General features: G+C 42.5%; 1 protein-coding gene and 1 long non-coding RNA gene across 3 annotated transcripts in view; one reads left to right on the plus strand and one right to left on the minus strand.

Annotated features, from left to right (window-relative positions):
* bckdhb (branched chain keto acid dehydrogenase E1 subunit beta) overlaps positions 1–18,523 on the minus strand; it is a 98,691-nt gene that overhangs the window by 75,964 nt on the left and 4,204 nt on the right. For both annotated transcript variants that reach the window (XM_079624929.1, XM_079624928.1), the window contains exon 3: positions 194–262. In XM_079624929.1, coding sequence (XP_079481055.1) covers positions 194–262 — 69 coding nt within the window. The remainder of the gene's footprint in view (positions 1–193; positions 263–18,523) is intronic.
* LOC307005120 lies at positions 5,160–14,199 on the plus strand. The gene is made up of 3 exons (XR_013799226.1): positions 5,160–5,282; positions 11,898–12,063; positions 13,634–14,199. It is a non-coding gene; the product is annotated as an uncharacterized lncRNA (long non-coding RNA).

Here is an 18,523-nt window from a genome sequence, read left to right on the forward strand (position 1 = left end):
TTACTGTGTGTAGGCAAGTATGCAGTACTTAAGCAAGTATTTGATTGTGAATAGCCAAAGCTTCAGCCAGGAGCGCGACAGTGCCGCCATCTAGTGTGAGAACACAGCGCACACACACACACACACACACACACACACACAAGGATCTTTCACCACACAAGTGACCTACAAGCAGACATGAGAATATACTCACCATATTTATCTCTGAGGCCGACGGTGCATCGAAACACCCCACCAAACGCCACATCCTCACCAAAAATCACTACGGGAGACAGACATTTAATATTAGCACTCGAGACCTTTCAGTTATTGCTCAGTTAGATATAAGAGAATAAAGCCTTGTTCAGACTGTCAGTCCAAATCTAAATTTTGTGAATATCCGATTGGAATTCAATCATATTTTTAGCAAGTGAACGGCAAAAAAAGAAATCTGATTTATACAAGTCCGTTTCAAGCTTCATTCATATGTGGTTTGAAGTAGAGCCCGACCGATAAAGGATTTTGAAGGCCGATACCGATACAAATATTTGTTGGTTTTAAAATCCGATATTCCGATATATCGGCCGATATTTAAAAAAATAATAATAATTCAGAAACGCGCAACAAAACATTAACAGATTTCCCTAACATTAGTTATTTGTAGTAATAAACATACAAATAAAATGATTGCTGCTACAGCCACAACTATTACTACCAGCATTATTATTATTATTACTATTGAGAGTAATAATTACAAAAAAATAAATAAAAATGACATTATTACTATCATCATCATGACTTTTATATTATCATAAAACAAGATAAAGGTTTTTATCAACCTAAAAAAAAACCTTGTCTTATATTCCGGTATACTACAATGTCAGCTTGCTTATCCTTTTACCTGCACTTTTTAAATTCTTTCCATCAAGCTACATCAAACCATTTTCAATCATCAGTTGCTGCCTGCCTTCTAAAACCTACTATTTAGCGATCTAAATCCATTATGTGACTCGTTAATGCTGCGGCTGAATGACAGTCTGCAACGCACACTTGGCGTCATTGGATTTCACACACGTGTAAAAGAAAAGCTAACTTTTATGCACAAGCTACGTTTGATACTTTTTCTCTATGTGTAAATGTTCACTCCTCGCAAGTCTAACTTACATTTTACAATGCAGGGCCTCTAACTAGAGATATGCTAGTTATAAATACATTAATCATTACTTTATTTAGGCAGAATAAGTTCGTTGTGGTTTCCAAGCTCGTAACGTTAGCGGTCTTCCACTGATAGTGGCATTAGCTAGTCTATGATGTGCCATAATTTAGCAATGGATAACGTCATACTGCAAATTGTAAAACATACATTTTCAATATAACAGACCAAGGAGAGATGATACGTCTCATTGCTATAACTGTCATTCTATTAAAGAAATACTTCAGTCACATTGTCAAAAGTTAAAAGGACAGTCAGTCAACTACACTGTAACAACGTAACGTTACTACCCAGCTAACAGGGAACGTTCCCAGAACATTCACTAACGTTCTTTAAAAGTTGTGTAAATGTTAGTACAAAACGTTATTAAAGTAATGTTTTCGGAACGTTCATATAACGTTATTAACGTTCTCATAACATTGAGAGAAAACGTTCTTAGAACAACGTTCTCGGAACGTCTTTTTGACGTTATTTGTGATTGATGAACGTTCTCATAACGTTGAGAGAAAACGTTCTTAGAACAACGTTCTTAGAACGTCTTTTTGACGTTATTTGTGATTGATCAAAGTTCTCATAACGTTGATATAAAACGTTCTTGGAACAACGTTCTTGGAGCGTCTTTTTGACGTTATTTGGGATTGATGAACGTTCTCATAACGTTGATTGAAAACGTTCTTGGAACAACGTTCTTGGAACGTCTTTTTGACGTTATTTGTGATTGATGAACGTTCTCATAACGTTGATATAAAACGTTCTAAAACCAAAGTTCTCGGAACGTCTTTTTGACGTTATTTTGTGATAGATGAACGTTCTCATAACGTTGATATAAAACGTTCTTGGAACAACGTTCTTGGAACGTCTTTTTGACGTTATTTCGTGATTGATGAACGTTCTCATAACGTTGATATAAAACGTTCTTGGAACAACGTTCTTGGAACGTCTTTTTGACGTTATTTGTGATTGATGAACGTTCTCATAACGTTGATTGAAAACGTTCTAATACCAAAGTTCTCGGAACGTCTTTTTGACGTTATTTGTGATTGATGAACGTTCTCATAACGTTGATATAAAACGTTCTTGGAACAACGTTCTTGGAACGTCTTTTTGACGTTATTTCGTGATTGATGAACGTTCTCATAACGTTGATATAAAACGTTCTTGGAACAACGTTCTTGGAACGTCTTTTTGACGTTATTTGTGATTGATGAACGTTCTCATAACATTGATATAAAACGTTCTTGCACAACGTTCTTGGAACGTCTTTTTGACGTTATTTCGTGATTGATGAACGTTCTCATAACGTTGATAGAAAACGTTCTAAAACCAAAGTTCTCGGAACGTCTTTTTGACGTTATTTGTGATTGATCAAAGTTCTCATAACGTTGATATAAAACGTTCTTGGAACAACGTTCTTGGAACATCTTTTTGACTTTATCTGTGATTGATGAAAGTTCTCATAATGTTGATATAAAACGTTCTTGGAACAACGTTCTTGGAACGTCTTTTTGACGTTATTTTGTGATTGATGAACGTTCTCATAACGTTGATAGAAAACGTTCTAAAACCAAAGTTCTTGGAACGTTTTTTTGACGTTATTTGTGATTGATGAAAGTTCTCATAACGTTGATAGAAAACGTTCTTGGAACAATGTTCTTGGAACGTCTTTTTGACGTTATTTGTGATTGATGAAAGTTCTCATAATGTTGATATAAAACGTTCTTGAAACAACGTTCTTGGAACGTCTTTTTGACGTTATTTCGTGATTGATGAACGTTCTCATAACGTTGATAGAAAACGTTCTTAGAACAACGTTCTTGGAACGTCTTTTTGACGTTATTTGTGATTGATGAAAGTTCTCATAATGTTGATATAAAATGTTCTTGGAACAACGTTCTTGGAACGTCTTTTTGACGTTATTTCGTGATTGATGAACGTTCTCATAACGTTGATATAAAACGTTCTTAGAACAACGTTCTTGCAACGTCTTTTCGACGTTATTTGTGATTGATGAAAGTTCTCATAATGTTGATATAAAACGTTCTTGGAACAACGTTCTTGGAACGTCTTTTTGACGTTATTTGTGATTGATGAAAGTTCTCATAACGTTAATTGAAAACGTTCTTAGAACAACGTTCTCCGAACGTCCTTATAATGTTATTAGTATTTTATGAATGTTATATTTAGGCTGTCATACAGCGTTCTAAGAACATGTTATTTGCTGAACATTCTCATAATGTTAAGTAGGCTACACTTAACAAATGTGTGCTTCATAACATTAGTTTACAATCACTAGATTTGTATGACTATATATCCATATAAACATTTTAAACATCACAGTAGTTTATAACACCACCCCAATAAACCAGCACTTATAGCGCTATAAATAATTGTATATTAACCAGTGCAAAATGCCTCTGCAAAAAAATTTTTTGTGTGTGTTTTTAGTAATTGTTGTTTTGGTGTGTTTGAGTGCTCATTGTTACAATTACACAGCAAAAGTTCGGTGACATCTTTATTTGTGTATGGTAGAAAGCAAATACTGATCCTGAAATAATTACATAAAATAAATGTGGAAAATTGAACTATACGATTGAGGGAGCAGGCTACACGGTGAACTCAGAGAAAACGTTATACGCTTGAGCAAAAACAGTTTGTGTATAGGCTACAAATGATGCCTGTGAAAGAGATTGTGAACGCATTGAATATGATATGTTTTGTTGGTTAATAGCATAAGCTACTATTACACAGTAGCGATAACATTAAGCGCACCAGAGAAGTACATATAATATTCAGATGTAAACAGCATAGCTGACTTACAGATTCAGTTAACATCCACAAATGAATAAGCGTGATGAATCAGGCAGCAGGCTACACAGTAACTCAGAGAAAACGCTACGCTTGAGCAAACAGTGTGCGAATAGGTTACTATAATTGATGGCAAAGTGCCTGTTAGGGTAGGGTTAGGGTTAGGGTTAGGGTTAGGGTTAGGGTTAGGGTTAGGGTTAGGGTTGGGTTAGGCTCATTACAATCACACAGCAAAAGTTCAGTGACATTTTTATTTGTGCATGAAAGCAAATACTGATACTGACATAATGACATACAATAAATATGGAAAATTTAACTACACGATTCAGGGAGCAGGCTACACAGTGAACTCCGAGAAAAGCTGTGAATAAAATACAATATTCAGAAGTAAACAGTGTAGCTGACTAAATGTTTAGCTGACAGAGTGTTTATGTCAGAATGTTTATTTTTAAACAATTACCTTCTTTTGCCGATATATTTAGTGATATCTTTTGCATTTCTAATCCTAACAACGTCAAACTTGACACTGCACTTACTCGTGCCCGTAGCAAGAAACCTGTCAAGTTTGAAATCCATTGGACTAACGGTTCGAGAGATATGTGGTTACAGTATACAGACAGACAGACAGACAGACAGACAGACAGAACTTCCTGTAATTTATAGATATGCTATTCACATTATGTGAAGCTCTGTTAAATATATTGAAATACATTTTGAACATATATTATTTAAAAAATACATTTTAAACATTTAAACATAAACCTTTTAAATTGTTCTTCATGTTACATCAGTAAATTGTGTACATATTGTGTATATTTCATAAAATATATCCATGCCTTATCATGTTTAGTTTTTAATAAATGTTTAGCAATTTTATTTATACACCACGTTAACCATTTATATAAAGCTATATAATATTATAGACTATATTACATTATATTATAGCCTATTATAAACTATTATAAATGACTTTGTAAACATTGTTTTACACTCAATGCTTCATATTCTTATTCCGTTTACAGTTTGGTGATGGCCACGAGTCTATACACTTAATGTTAACCTCACATTTCAGGATATTTTATCTGATTATCAAATAATTCCCTCCATCATTTCTTCTTTCATGTAAATGCTGCGTGACTTCTACGTATTTTAATTTGCGCGCGCACTGAACACTCGAGTTGCTTTTGAACCAGATTTGAACTGGAGTTACCATGGAAACGGGCGGGGAGCTCAACTGACGACAAGCAGCAACTCTGTCTCTCACTGTTGGTTTCGCTAATTTCAGGTAAGTTTAGTCCCCAAAATTACACAAATAGTACATAAAAATGTTTCTGACACATTCTTTCATGTAAATAACACGCTTCCGTTGAATATTTACTTTATAGAAATGGTTTAGTGTCTTCGGAAAAGTCCGTTAGCATCTCAACTGTTAGACTTTAGCTGTAACTTAAGTTTAGGCTTTAGGCTTGTAATCTTGATTAGCGATTTTGTAAAGGTTTTGGTGGCAATTTTTCAATGTGAATGGAAGTAAACTAAATTATCTTAAAATTAATTAACTTAAAAGTATTCACTGGACGGTTATTTCGTAGTTTTCACATGACGGAATGCCCTACAGGAGGGCAAATTGGGGTTCCCTTTCGAAGGGAACTCGACAATACGTCATCGACGCTTTGGGGAACGCCTCAGGCGTGACAGGTGTCTGAAATCACAATCAAATCACGGCAATCACATTGACCGGCGACAGCCCGTGAATCATTACGTGAATGATTAACGTGCGACCTGGAAGTATATAAGGGCGCCTTGCAAACATGACAAATCATCTTTTCGTCTTCAGGGACTGTTTTGTCTGTAACCGCTTTTGAAAATCAGGTATTTATGAAATGCACTGAGAAGGCTGAGTGTTTTCAACTGTGCTTTTTTCTGTCTGGAGGAAGAGCGCGCACAGGCAGTTCTTGAGGGAACTGCCTGTACAATTGCGAGCGTTTTTCTTTGAGAACGCTCCGATCTCGTCTGACCCTCTCCTTGAGAGAAGAGGGCTCAGCATCTGGGTGTAAAAAAAAAAAAAAAAAAGGGGATCCCAGATGAAGCCCGCCGATCGCCTTGAGAGGGGTATAATCCTCTCAAGCGATGCGGCGGCTGACGAGATTAAGCAGTGAGTGCTTTTCCGGACAAACAGGAGATGGCTGATGAGGGTGGTGATAATCAATCTTCTCAGCCACCCTGCCCCGTGTATGCTGAACTGGTGGTTTTATGGTAACGTTGGGGGAAAATCGCTCACTATGAGAGCGTTTTTTCCTCAGTCATAAAACCACTAGCTCAGGTGAGCCTTTCATTTCTTCCCGATCTCATACTGAGATCGAGAGGACATGGAAGAACCCATACTCTGCCCGTGTCCACCGACATCAGCGGGCTAGTCTCACTGATGTTGAGGTGATAGGAGAGCATGGGTATGTGTCGATGCCGCCCATTGACGAGACGTTTGCAACTATCTCGTGTCTGGACAGGCGTCTACACTGAGAGCTCAAACCCTGCCAGTTGAATGGCAGAGCATACACGCCAGCGGGTCAGGCCGGTGCTACCCTGCACATCATGGTGGTGTTGCAGGTACACCAGGCCAATCTGCTGGGGGATCTCGTCCAGGGGGTGGGGCCCCTGAGGCGGTTACTGAGCTGCGCCACGGAGTGAACCTGGCCGACATCGGGGAGAAGAGAGAAAGTCTTTCTCCTCGATTCGCCCTCGCCCTCTGAGCTTTTTGGCACCTCCGTGTAGGCGGTGGCTGGAAAGTTCAGAGAGGCGAGGGCGCGCTCAGTTGTATTAGGACAAATACATACCGCTGAGATCCGTATCCACACCCAGACAGACGGGAGGGCCTGGCCCATCATGGTCCGGGGACCTTAGACAGGGCCAGAGAGCCAGTGTCGCCTCTCGTGCGCCTCCTCCGTGGAGGAGTAGATCGCTGTAGAGGTGCAACTCCCGCAAGAAGAGGGATCTGAGGGAGGTGATCCAGCACGATTGCACACAGCATCGGCATGGATCACCTCCCCCTGAGGGCGTGATTATATCTTAGCCCTCTCCTCTCTTCCCCGACTCCCCAGACACTTTCTACATCAGGCCTGAGGCTGGGCTCATGGTTAGAACAATGTTCTGTTGGCCTGCCTCTGCTTGGTTAGGAGAGTGCCTCTTTCAGGCATGTATAGGTGGTAGACCCCATGTTCATAAAGAACTGTCTGGTAAGTCTTCACTTCGCACGCCGCAGGTGAGCTGAGTGGTCTTCTTTAAGAGTAATTTGTGTGCAACTAACACTAAAATTTATCTCTCTACAGACCTCGTTCCCTGTATAGAGCTATGGGGTCATGTAAGGTACATTTTTGGATTATTAGGGCCCTGAAGTCCCCCTTTAGGTGGCTAGAACGACTATCTTAGCCCTCGGGCTGTTAGCCACCTCAGGGTAGAGTAGTTGGTCTCCCTCCCATAGGATTTTCATCTTGGAGTATAGACTGACGCTAGTGCTTCAGATAGATCTTATGTCCGGTCCATGGGACCGTCTGACTTCCTTCCTGAGTACATCGCCCCCTTGAGCTCTGTTTGGGTTTTCAGTGGGCTGAGCGATTCTGCAGCCAGTTGTATGAAATAATAACTATTTTTCTAGTAAGGCTGTGGCTCCTCCGAGCCCTCAGGTAGATCTATGCTTGCAGGCTGGCCCTCACCAGGGCCGCCTCTGTAGCTGGCCTAGGCTGTGCCAGGGATAGTGGAGGCGTTCTGCTTAAGCATTTCTGCCTCTGAACCTTCACTGTGTGAATATAGGTTCCTAGCATCCCTGTATGACAGCCTCCTCCAATGGGAGTCGTTAGGCCAAGGCCCGCCCCCTTCTCTGCATTCTGGGGCGACAAGTGTAATGCAGCGTGGTGCAGAGGCATGGTTTATAAAGATCCTGGGTTAGGCCTCAAATAGGCCTCCCCGGTACAATGTGTCTTTATTGAGCAGGGTTAGGCCGCCTTTCGCCTCACTAAGAGGCTGGGTCTGTCTGCCCGACCCTGCCGTGCAGAACTAGCATACGGATATGGGCTGCCAGTATAGGCTTTACTCACCTCGCTGAGCTACTGCTCGAGCGTCGGGTTGTAGGTGGTTGGCTCACAAACTAGCCCCACTCCCCTAGGTTGGGCACAGATACTTTTTCTGTCACCCCTAGAGCCACTGGCGGGCCCGCACCCTGGTAAACCTCAGGGTGAGGTGGAGAGTATTCCCCTGTGATACAGGGCAGGTCTGAGTCCTTCACTTTCAGTTCTGTATTATCCTACCTCGCACCACTATGGCTCGGGTTGAGCGGAAAGTTCTAGCCTTCACTTCTTTTTTGGTCGAAGTACGCTCCCCTGAAGCCAGAGCATTGCCATGAGCTGACGCCCATGCTTACAGATGGTAGGCCCCTGGCTCTGGGGCCTCCATTGAGGCAGAGTGGCGTATGTTGTACTCCCCTTGCTCAAAGGGTGCTAGCGCTTTTGCTGAGTACACTGCCATGGGCAATGTGATTAGGTACCAGAATGCTGTAGGCGCTGTGTAAACAGCTTATCTGCCAACGAAGGCTGCGCCATTAGGTAGTAGGCCTCAGCAGGCCTCCTGTATGGGCAGCCCCCAAGTGGGCGCTGTAGGCCAGCTCACTTCAAAAAAGTGTTGCTGGCCTTGGTGGTTCGGGCAGTTGACTCACTGATGGGGTAGGCCCTAAACAGGCCTCCTCGGAAGTGAGTCCCAACTTTGTGGGACTTACTTGTTGGTGTGGTATGATTCCCAACAGTGTACCTTTGGAGCAGATTGACTTGCTGTCAGCTAGTAGGCCCAACCAGGCCTCCCTGATAGGCGAGTCCCCAGTGGGCTGGCCTTAGCAGGCCGCCTTCGAACCGTCACCCAGATTCAGGGCTCATAGCTACCAGTTGTTTAAGATTACTTTCAGGTAGTAGGCCTCCTCAGGCCTCCCTGAAGGTGAATTCCCACTTACGGTGGCTATCAGGTAGTAGGCCTTACCAGGCCTTCCTGTAGGCAAGCCCAAAGGACAGGCAGCTGGACAGCTAGCCTGACCTACTATCAGGTAGTAGGCCTCACCGGGCCTCCCTGAAGGCATGTTCTCACGTAATGTGATTATCAGGTGGTAGGCCGCTAACCGGGCCTCCCTGAATGTGAGCTCCCAAGTATTGTGGCTGTCAGGTAGTAGGCCTCACCAGGCCTCCCTGAAGGTAGTTCCCACATACTGTGGTTATCAGGTTACAGGCCTCACCAGGCCTTCCTGGTCATGAGCTCCCACATGCTGGGGTTATCAGGTAGTAGGCCTCACCAGGCCTCCCTGAAGGTAGTTCCCTCATACTGTGCTTATCAGGTTACAGGCCTCACCAGGCCTTCCTGGTTATGAGTCTCCACATGTCAGGTTACGGGCCTCACTCGGCCTTCCTGAATGTGGGCTCCCACATATTGTGGTTATTAGGTTACAGGCCTCATCCGGCCTTCCTGGTTTTGAGCTCCCACACACTGTGGTCGCTAGGTTACAGGCCTCACCAGGCCTTCCTGGTCATGAGAGCTCCCACATACTGGGGTTATCAGGTGACAGGCCTCACCAGGCCTTCCTGGTTATGAGCTCCCACATACTGTGGTTATCAGGTTACAGGCCTCACCAGGCCTTCCTGGTTATGAGCTCCCACATACTGTGGTTATCAGGTTACAGGCCTCACTAGGCCTTCCTGGTCATGAGAGCTCCCACATACTGGAGTTATCAGGTTACAGGCCTCACCAGGCCTTCCTGGTTATGAGCTCCCACATACTGGGGTTATCAGGTTACAGGCCTCACCAGGCCTTCCTGGTTATGAGCTCCCACATACTGTGGTTATCAGGTTACAGGCCTCACCAGGCCTTCCTGGTCATGAGAGCTTCCACATACTGGGGTTATCAGGTTACAGGCCTCATCAGGCCTTCCTGGTTATGAGCTCCCACATACTGTGGTTATCAGGTAGTAGGCCTCACCAGGCCTTCCTGTGAGTGGTTCCCCAACAATGCTGGGTTCTGGAAGCTAGTGGCCGCTTGCTTTCAGTTCAGCTGGCCTTATTAGGCCGCTGCTAAAAGCGAGCTTGTGCCCTGGCTCAACTAAAGTGTTCGTCCTCTGCTACTGGTTCCCTCCCGGAACTTCTTACTCTGCCTACAGCCTGGTTTCCTACCAGTCGGTCCATTGCTCCCCTCACTGAGGGTCACTATGAGTGTTTGGACTCCTGAGTCTGGTCAGACGGTCGTAGGCCTCTCGTGAGGCCTCCCAGTTAGATCAGCCCCTAGGCCTTCACAGGCCTCCTCAGTGTTTCAAACACAAACACTGGGTAGATCCGTGGATCGAGTAGAGAAACTCCCCTCTCTAGCAAGGGTTTAAAGCACTATGCTGAGTCATACTCTCCGGGATATCCCGTCTCTGAGATCCGGGCTGAGGTTTCACTGCCAGCTTCGCAGTCCCTCGGGTTGGGTGCCTTACCTAAGGCAAATGTCCAGAGGCTCTGTCTCCAGACAGACAGGAATTTGGCCAGACTGAAGTGTCCGACGTAGTGACACCAGGTCAGGCCGTCCTGGTGGCATTTCGGGTGGTATATTCCCCCGAATAGTGACTGGCTGGGGTTCCCTCGGGTTCCCTAGCCATATTCCCTAGAAGGGACCCCTTCTAAATTGAAGTTGTGGTCCTAGGCCTTTGAGCAGGCCCAGGTAGGCCTTCGGATTACATATTTGGAGTTCCTCCTGTTAGGCTTATAGCTTGGGCTATGACCGTAGGGAATGCTGTCACTGACAGCCCAGTGTGACCTGAGGGTGAGTGGTTCTTGCATTTCATTTGAATTTGCTGGTTCTGACAGTTGTCACTGCCTCCTGGCATGCACTCCCCTCAGCATGGCGGAGTGGGTATTTCGTTCCCCAAAGCGTCGATGACGTATTGTCGAGTTCCCTTCGAAAGGGAACGTCTCAGGTTACAACTGTAACCTTTGTTCCCTGAGAACAGGGAACGAGACAATACGTCTCCCTGCCATGCCTCGGGGCCTGCCTACCAAACAGTCCCTTCAGACGAAGGATGATTTGTCATGTTTGCAAGGCGCCCTTATATACTTCCAGGTCGCACGTTAATCATTCACGTAATGATTCACGGGCTGTCGCCGGTCAATGTGATTGCCGTGATTTGATTGTGATTTCAGACACCTGTCACGCCTGAGGCGTTCCCCAAAGCGTCGATGACGTATTGTCTCGTTCCCTGTTCTCAGGGAACAAAGGTTACAGTTGTAACCTGAGACGTTTTATAATGCCATTTATGCCTAGTATTAACATGAATGTCACGCAACCGCTTAATTCACAGGTAAGTTAACGTTAATTCCAAGTCAGTTGAATCACCGTTTTCATATTAATGTGCTCTTTTAATTTAACGTTAAGCATACAGCGCGCGCGCGCACACACACACACGTTACACACAGATGAATAACCTTACTTCAAAAAATGTATATATTCCTTGACAAGCTACTTTTTGTTTTTTTACAAGTGAATGAACGATTTATTTGTCCAAAGGACAAGTACAAGACCAGGGTTAACGTTAATGCCAAGCCCTGGTTTATACATTTTTATAATTTTATTATAATAGCTTCAAAGAAGACCTTTCTCAATGCTGCTATTGTCATACAATGAAAGTATTATATTACTACTTCCATAGTATGGCAAATTAGTACAAATTAGAAAAGTTTAGCAGGTAAAGTTACACAGAATTTTGATGCACATTATCTTATTTTCCCCTCAATGATGGAAGTTCATAAATTTTTTAGGTGTAGCTAATCCTTTACAATGTGTTATTGAACCTTTCCATTGTATAACATTTGTAAGCTACATTTTAATCTTGTGTGGTTTACAGTTTTTTTCCCACAGAGACTTCCAATGGGACGGGCGTCTGAACTGGCGGATGCGGAGCATCAAGCTTCTACTAGTTCTTCCCCCTCAAGGCCAAAGCATACCAAACAGACATCATCCCATTACAGGACAACCGTTGGATGCATTGACCTCTGAATTGGAGCTCTAAGGTGAGAGAAACTATCCCCGTACTATGCTCGAAGACGAAAATTTTGTCAGCGTGCCAGCATGTTGTTGTGGAATGTACTGTTGCATGAGAAAAAAAACACTCCTCACATGTGAAAACACTTTGCTTTACTGATCACTAACCAATCACATATAGGTCAAAGGTCAGATTACCTGTTTTGAACTATTGATGCCATCAATGGACAGAGACCCCACACACACAATTGTGTTCTTTACTGTATTCTAAAGAATATACTTTTGGTTTACATATGTTTATGGTTGTGTTGTATGCTACTGTATACAACAGTAATGTTTGGCCTAAAAAACATGTTATGTTTCTACATTGCATTGGTGTTTAGTGTACTTGTTCCCGCTCTCAGCAGATTACTGTCACTGTAGAACATTGTATTGAAGTGAAGATATAAGCCTATGAAAGACCAGAGTGCTTTAGATATAGAACAACAGTGTTTACATGGTATATCCAAAAATTTACTATTATGAAAGAAGTGTTTGCCATTTGATGCAAATGCTTCATTCTGTCATGTGGTTATGGCATTTTGAATGCAGTGTTACATTTTGAAGGAGATGTGAGGCATTTTGTGTGTGCAGTTTTGGGAATTGTGTGTAGAGTTTTGAAAAAGGGTGACATCGTTTTGAAAACGTGTTTGCAGTTGGAAAAAAACTAATATAAATTTATAGTACTCAAAGCACAGTCTAAATAACTTTAGGGTTAAAGGAACACTCCGACTTTTTTGGACTTTAGCCTATTCAACTTTTCCCCCAGAGTTAGATAAGTCCATGCATACCTTTTTCATCTCCGTGCTATAAGTCTGTTTGACGCACCCACCGCTAGCCTAGCTTAGCACAAAGACTGGATGTAAATGGTTGCAGCTAGCATACTAATCCAAATAAGTGACAAAATAACGCAAACATTTTCCTATTTACATGTTGTGATTTGTATAGTCACAGAGTGTACAAAAAACAAAGTCACATGAGACACAGACATATTTTAGCCGTATAAATACTGGGAACTATATTCTCAGAAGGCGAAGCACTGCTACTTGGGCGGAGTGATAACCGCAGCACCTGAGACGCGCCGTGGTGAGGAGCAGAGAGTTCGTTCAGAGCGCGTCTCAGGCGCTGCAGTTATCACTCCGCCCTATATTCAGGGGATATAGTTCCCAGTATTTATACGGTTAAAATATGTCTGTGTCTCATGTGACTTTGTTTTTTGTACACTCTGTGACTATACAAATCACAACATGTAAATAGGAAAATGTTTGCGTTATTTTGTCACTTATTTGGATTAGTATGCTAGTTGCAACCATTTACATCCAGTCTTTGTGCTAAGCTAGGCTAGCGGTGGGTGCGTCAAACAGACTTATAGCACGGAGATGAAAAAGGTATGTATGGACTTATCTAACTCTGGGGGATAAGTTGAATAGGCTAAAGTCCCAAAAAGTTGGAGTGTTCCTTTAACATTTATGGAGTAGCCACACTGTTATTATCAAATGTTTATGAAATAATAATTCACCAATTTTTAGTAACATCAGTCAATCTGTTTTTTATCCACAGACGGGGCATGAAGAGACTGGACCACAGACTGGACCACAGTGCTAGTTTGGCACACCCACACTACTTATATTTAAGGGATAGTTCACCCAAAAATGAATATTCTGTCAGTAATTACTCACCTTCATGTTGTTCCAACCCCGTAAGACTTTAGTGAAATCTGACAGCTGTCTCACTCCTCCATAGGTCACACGCATCACACACATGACCAGCGTCGGCCAATGGTGAGCCTACGTGGTGACGTGCAACACAGATATACTATGTGCAGTTATACTACGTAAACACACTTAGGCCCACGGAGAACATAATGAATAGTGGAATAAAGTCATTAGTTTTGTTTGTTTTTTTGCGCACAAAAAGTGTTCTCGTCGCTTGATAAATATATGGTTGAGCCACTGTAGTCACTTGGACTATTTTAACGATGTCTTTAAAGGTGCAGTGTATGATTTTTAGAGGCATCTAGTGGTGAGGTTTGCGAATTGCAAACAGCCAGTCACTTACGGCCTATCCCTCCCTTCTCAAACTGGAAGGAGAAGCTACGGTGGCCGACGTAACAGCACATTTCTCCCCACATAGCAAACCCACAACACCGAGAGGGAGAAGAACCACATGAAACTATCCAACTACAAAATTTTTCTAACAGATTAGTTTAGCTGGCTAGTATGAACTGTTATGCTGTAGGCTAATGTTAGTGTTTTACAGTCAATAGTACTAATCAGCTGATTGTCTCACGAACGTAACAGCACATTTATCCCCACATAGAAAAGCCATAACAATACCTTACCTATCCAGCAGAAAACAGGCAACTTCGGCGTCGCTTTGAAAGCCTTTTTCCCTCAGTGAAAGGGAAAGCTTTTCCCTTCCATCAGTGAAAAGCCACACCGATGTTGACCCGTGATTTTTAGATTTACCCTCCGTCGGCTCTTGTCCTAAACAATATGTGTTTTCTGCAGCTTCTCATTCAAGTTAGTGACGAAACGCTCTGTAGCGCTGTTCGCTGTCGGCTACGGTAGAAACATGACGTCACAATATGTCGAGCTTCATAGAAGGGGGTGCCTGCGGTTATGTAGATATAAATGACTCAAAACATAACGGTTCATTAAGTAAGGTCTTTATACACCACTGAAAACATAGTTATGGATCTTATATTGCATTTCTGTCAATAGATCCTCAGAAATATTACACATTGCACCTTTAATAACTATTCTGGGCCGGCAAGTTTCAATCCCTCAAGAAGCCTATGGAGGAGTGAGACAGCGCTCAGATTTCATCAAAAATATCTTAATTTGTGTTCCGAAGATGAAGGAAAGTCTTACGGGGTTGAAACAACATGAGGGTGAGTAATTACTGACAGAGTTCTCATTTTTGTGTGAACTATCCCTTTAAGACTTCCGTTCATCTTCAGAACACAAATTAAGATATTTTGATGAAATATGAGAGCTGGCTCACTCCTCCATAGGCTTCTAGGCAATTTCATTCTGCCGGCCCAGAAAGTTAGTAAAGACATGTTAAAATAGTCCAAGTGACTACAGTGGCTCAACCTTAAGTTTATCAAGCAACGGCAATCATTTTTGTGGGCCTCTTGAGTGAGTTAACAAAAGTGCCGCACTACATCGAGACCCATCTGCGTCATCTTCTCAGTTCTCGCTGATCTCATGAACTCTAGGCCTGGGACGATTAGTGATCGACCGATATATCGCCCAGGCTGATATATCGGCCGATATAAGGCATTTTTCAAATATCGCCGTTGGCCGATTAGTTTTTCTGATTGGCCGACGTTTTGGAAGCGGGACTTTTATTCTGACGGGCGGCGCTGAGAACACGAGCGCCTGAGAAGAGAACAGCAAACGCCTTTCTGACTTATTTCAAAAGCATCATACTACTACATTCTCTTTAATAAATGATTCAATAACAAATACATTTTGTCACTTGTTGCCACCTTGCTGTTCTCTCAGGTTTCATCGAAAATATCTTAATTTGTGTTCTGAAGATGAACGGAAGTCTTACGGGGTTGGAATAACATGAGTAATTACTGACATAATTTTTTGAACCCTTAAACACAGTTGTCATTTCATTTAAATGTTTACATGAAAATATTTGTAGTTGTTTTTTTTAAGCTATTATGTAGCGTTTAAAATGTATGATAATCATATGAAATGTTCTACTTTTTGATGTGATGTAAAAGTGCGCTTATAATTCACATGGTTGTTTTAATAAAAAAATTAAGTTGAACGAATGGTGCAGAATTGTTTTTCTAACCTTAAAATAACATTTTCACATGAAAGACAGTGGACATTTTAATGTTCTTTGAATGTTGTATTGTTAATAACATTTTGGGGGAAAACGTTGCAGGAACGTTATGCTTACCTTAAGATAATGTTCCAGCAACGTTATGCGAACGTTCCGACAACATTATGCTAACCTTAAGATCACGTTCCATGAACGTTATGCTAACCTTAAAATAACGTTCCATGAACGTTATGCTAACCTTAAGAATGTTCCAGCAACGTTATGCTAACATTCTAGCAACGTTATGCTAACCTTAATATAACATTCCAGCAACGTTATGCTAACCTTAAGATAATGTTCCAGCAACATTATGCTAACATTACAGCAACGTTATGCTAACATTCCAGCAATGTTATGCTAACCTTAATATAACGTTCCAGCAACGTTATGCTAACCTTATGCTAATGTTCCAGCAACGTCATGCTAACGTTCCAGCAACGTTATGCTAACGTTCCAGCAACGTTACAACGTTACAACAAAGTTATGCTAACGTTCCAGCAACGTTATGCTAACCTTAAGATAACGTTCCAGCAACATTATGCTAACGTTCCAGCAATGTTTTGCTAACATTAAGAAACCATTCCAGCAACGTTAAGCAAACTGGACATTTCAACGTTTTTAGAACATTTCAAATCAACGTTCCCACAACGTTCTCAGAACATAATTTTGTTAGCTGGGTAGCTAATTCCGCTTTACTCTCGGCGTATCTAACAGCAGCAAAACTGGACATGATAGTCACAAATTTTGTCATGCTTATTTGAGTTAAGACAACTGATGGGGATGTTATTTTAATTGTTATTCAAGCAATGAATGTATATGTTTCGTGACCAACTCACCATGAACTCACTTAACCAGTGCCGCAGCTCCCACCACGCGCATCACGCGCTGTCCGTAAGGCATCAAGAGCTGAGGGAGCACCAAAAAAATAGCCTCCCGGAAGTTCCGGGACTCTCCCGCATATTGATAGCGGCTCACTGATGCCCGCGAATTAGTTAAAATCTCCGGAATCTAGAGCGAGCGCGCCCGCGAGACTGTGCTTCCAAACCGTGTAGCGCGTACACGGCAGAGCAGAGAGGGAGAGAGAGCAAGAGACCGCGCGCGTGTGTGCCTGTAATATCCCTGAAGGCTGTTTCGTCTGATTTTTTTTTATATTTTTTTTTTTTATATTCATTTATCGGCCATTATAAATGCCGATACCGATAGTTTGGAAAATGCCTAATATCGGCCGATAATATCGGCCTGCCGATATATCGGTCGGGCTCTAGTTTGAAGTCCTATTCAAATCTAATTCCTATTCTAACCCAAATCACTTTCTCACACGTCGTCGTGTGTCCTAACGGTTACAAATCATTGTGCTCAATCTGAAGTTTGACCTCATATCCCTCAAACTAAGGCCCTGTTTACTCCTGGTATTAAGATGTGATCCGATCGACCGAAGCGCAAGTAGACGAGGGAGACATTCCCGTTCACACCTGGGGTTTTAATCCGTCTCTTTTGTCCACTTTCAAACACTTCTGTCCTGATTTCTTCAGGGGAGGATCTATGGGCGGGTAAACGTGTGTGTTTTTCAGCTCTTTAGATCTAAATGGACAACATAAGCTCGCGCAATTTACATATGATCGTGACCGGAGACCATGGAAAAACATACGGAGAGTGTGTGTTAGAAATCAGGAATGGTGAGAGAATATTGGGCTCGGTACGTTTTTCATCTTTAAACCAAACTTGTGTCAAACTTGGGACGCAGCACAGAATAAAGCCGCTCATGCCAGGCTAGGGCTGGGTATCGAGTTCCATACTTTTTAGGTACCGACCGAATTGCCTCGATACTATAGAGTATCGAAACATGCCTTGTCATTTGGTACCAAATTTCGATACGTAAGGGATAATCTCGTCAACGTCAGTGAGCCAATAAGTATATGCAGCATGATTGGCTGTGGCGGAAAAACAATAGTTAAAAACAATAGTTAAAAACACTTAAACACTATAGAAGCATGAACTGTCTACTTTTAAATGAAACAAGTCGAAACAAATAGTTTGATTATGTAATCTAGTGTTCACTACAGAGATGACGAATCAGCATCATCTTCATCTTTGCAGCCAACACATGAGTATGTGTGCGTTTGTGTGTGTGTTTGTGTGTTTGCATCTCATTGAGTATGTGTGCGAGTTTGTGTGCGCTCGCGTCTCATGAGTATGTGCGTCGAGAGTTTGTGTGTGTGTGTGCTCGCGTCTCCTGAGTATGTGCGTCGAGAGTTTGTGTGTGTGTGTGTTCGCGTCTCATGAGTATGTGCGTCGAGAGTTTGTGTGTGTGTGTGTTCGCGTCTCATGAGTATGTGCGTCGAGAGTTTGTGTGTGTGTGTGTGTGTGTGTGTGTGTGTGTGTGTGTGCTCGCGTCTCATGAGTATGTGCGTCGAGAGTTTGTGTGTGTGCGTGAGTGTGTGTGTTCGCGTCTCATGAGTATGTGTGTCGAGAGTTTGTGTGTGTGTGTGTGTGTGTGCTCGCGTCTCATGAGTATGTGCGTCGAGAGTTTGTGTGTGTGTGCTCGCGTCTCATGAGTATGTGCGTCGAGAGTTTGTGTGTGTGTGTGTTCGCGTCTCATGAGTG

Source organism: Phoxinus phoxinus, assembly GCF_949152265.1.
Source record: "Phoxinus phoxinus genome assembly, chromosome: 10".
NCBI classification, from domain to species: domain Eukaryota; kingdom Metazoa; phylum Chordata; class Actinopteri; order Cypriniformes; family Leuciscidae; genus Phoxinus; species Phoxinus phoxinus.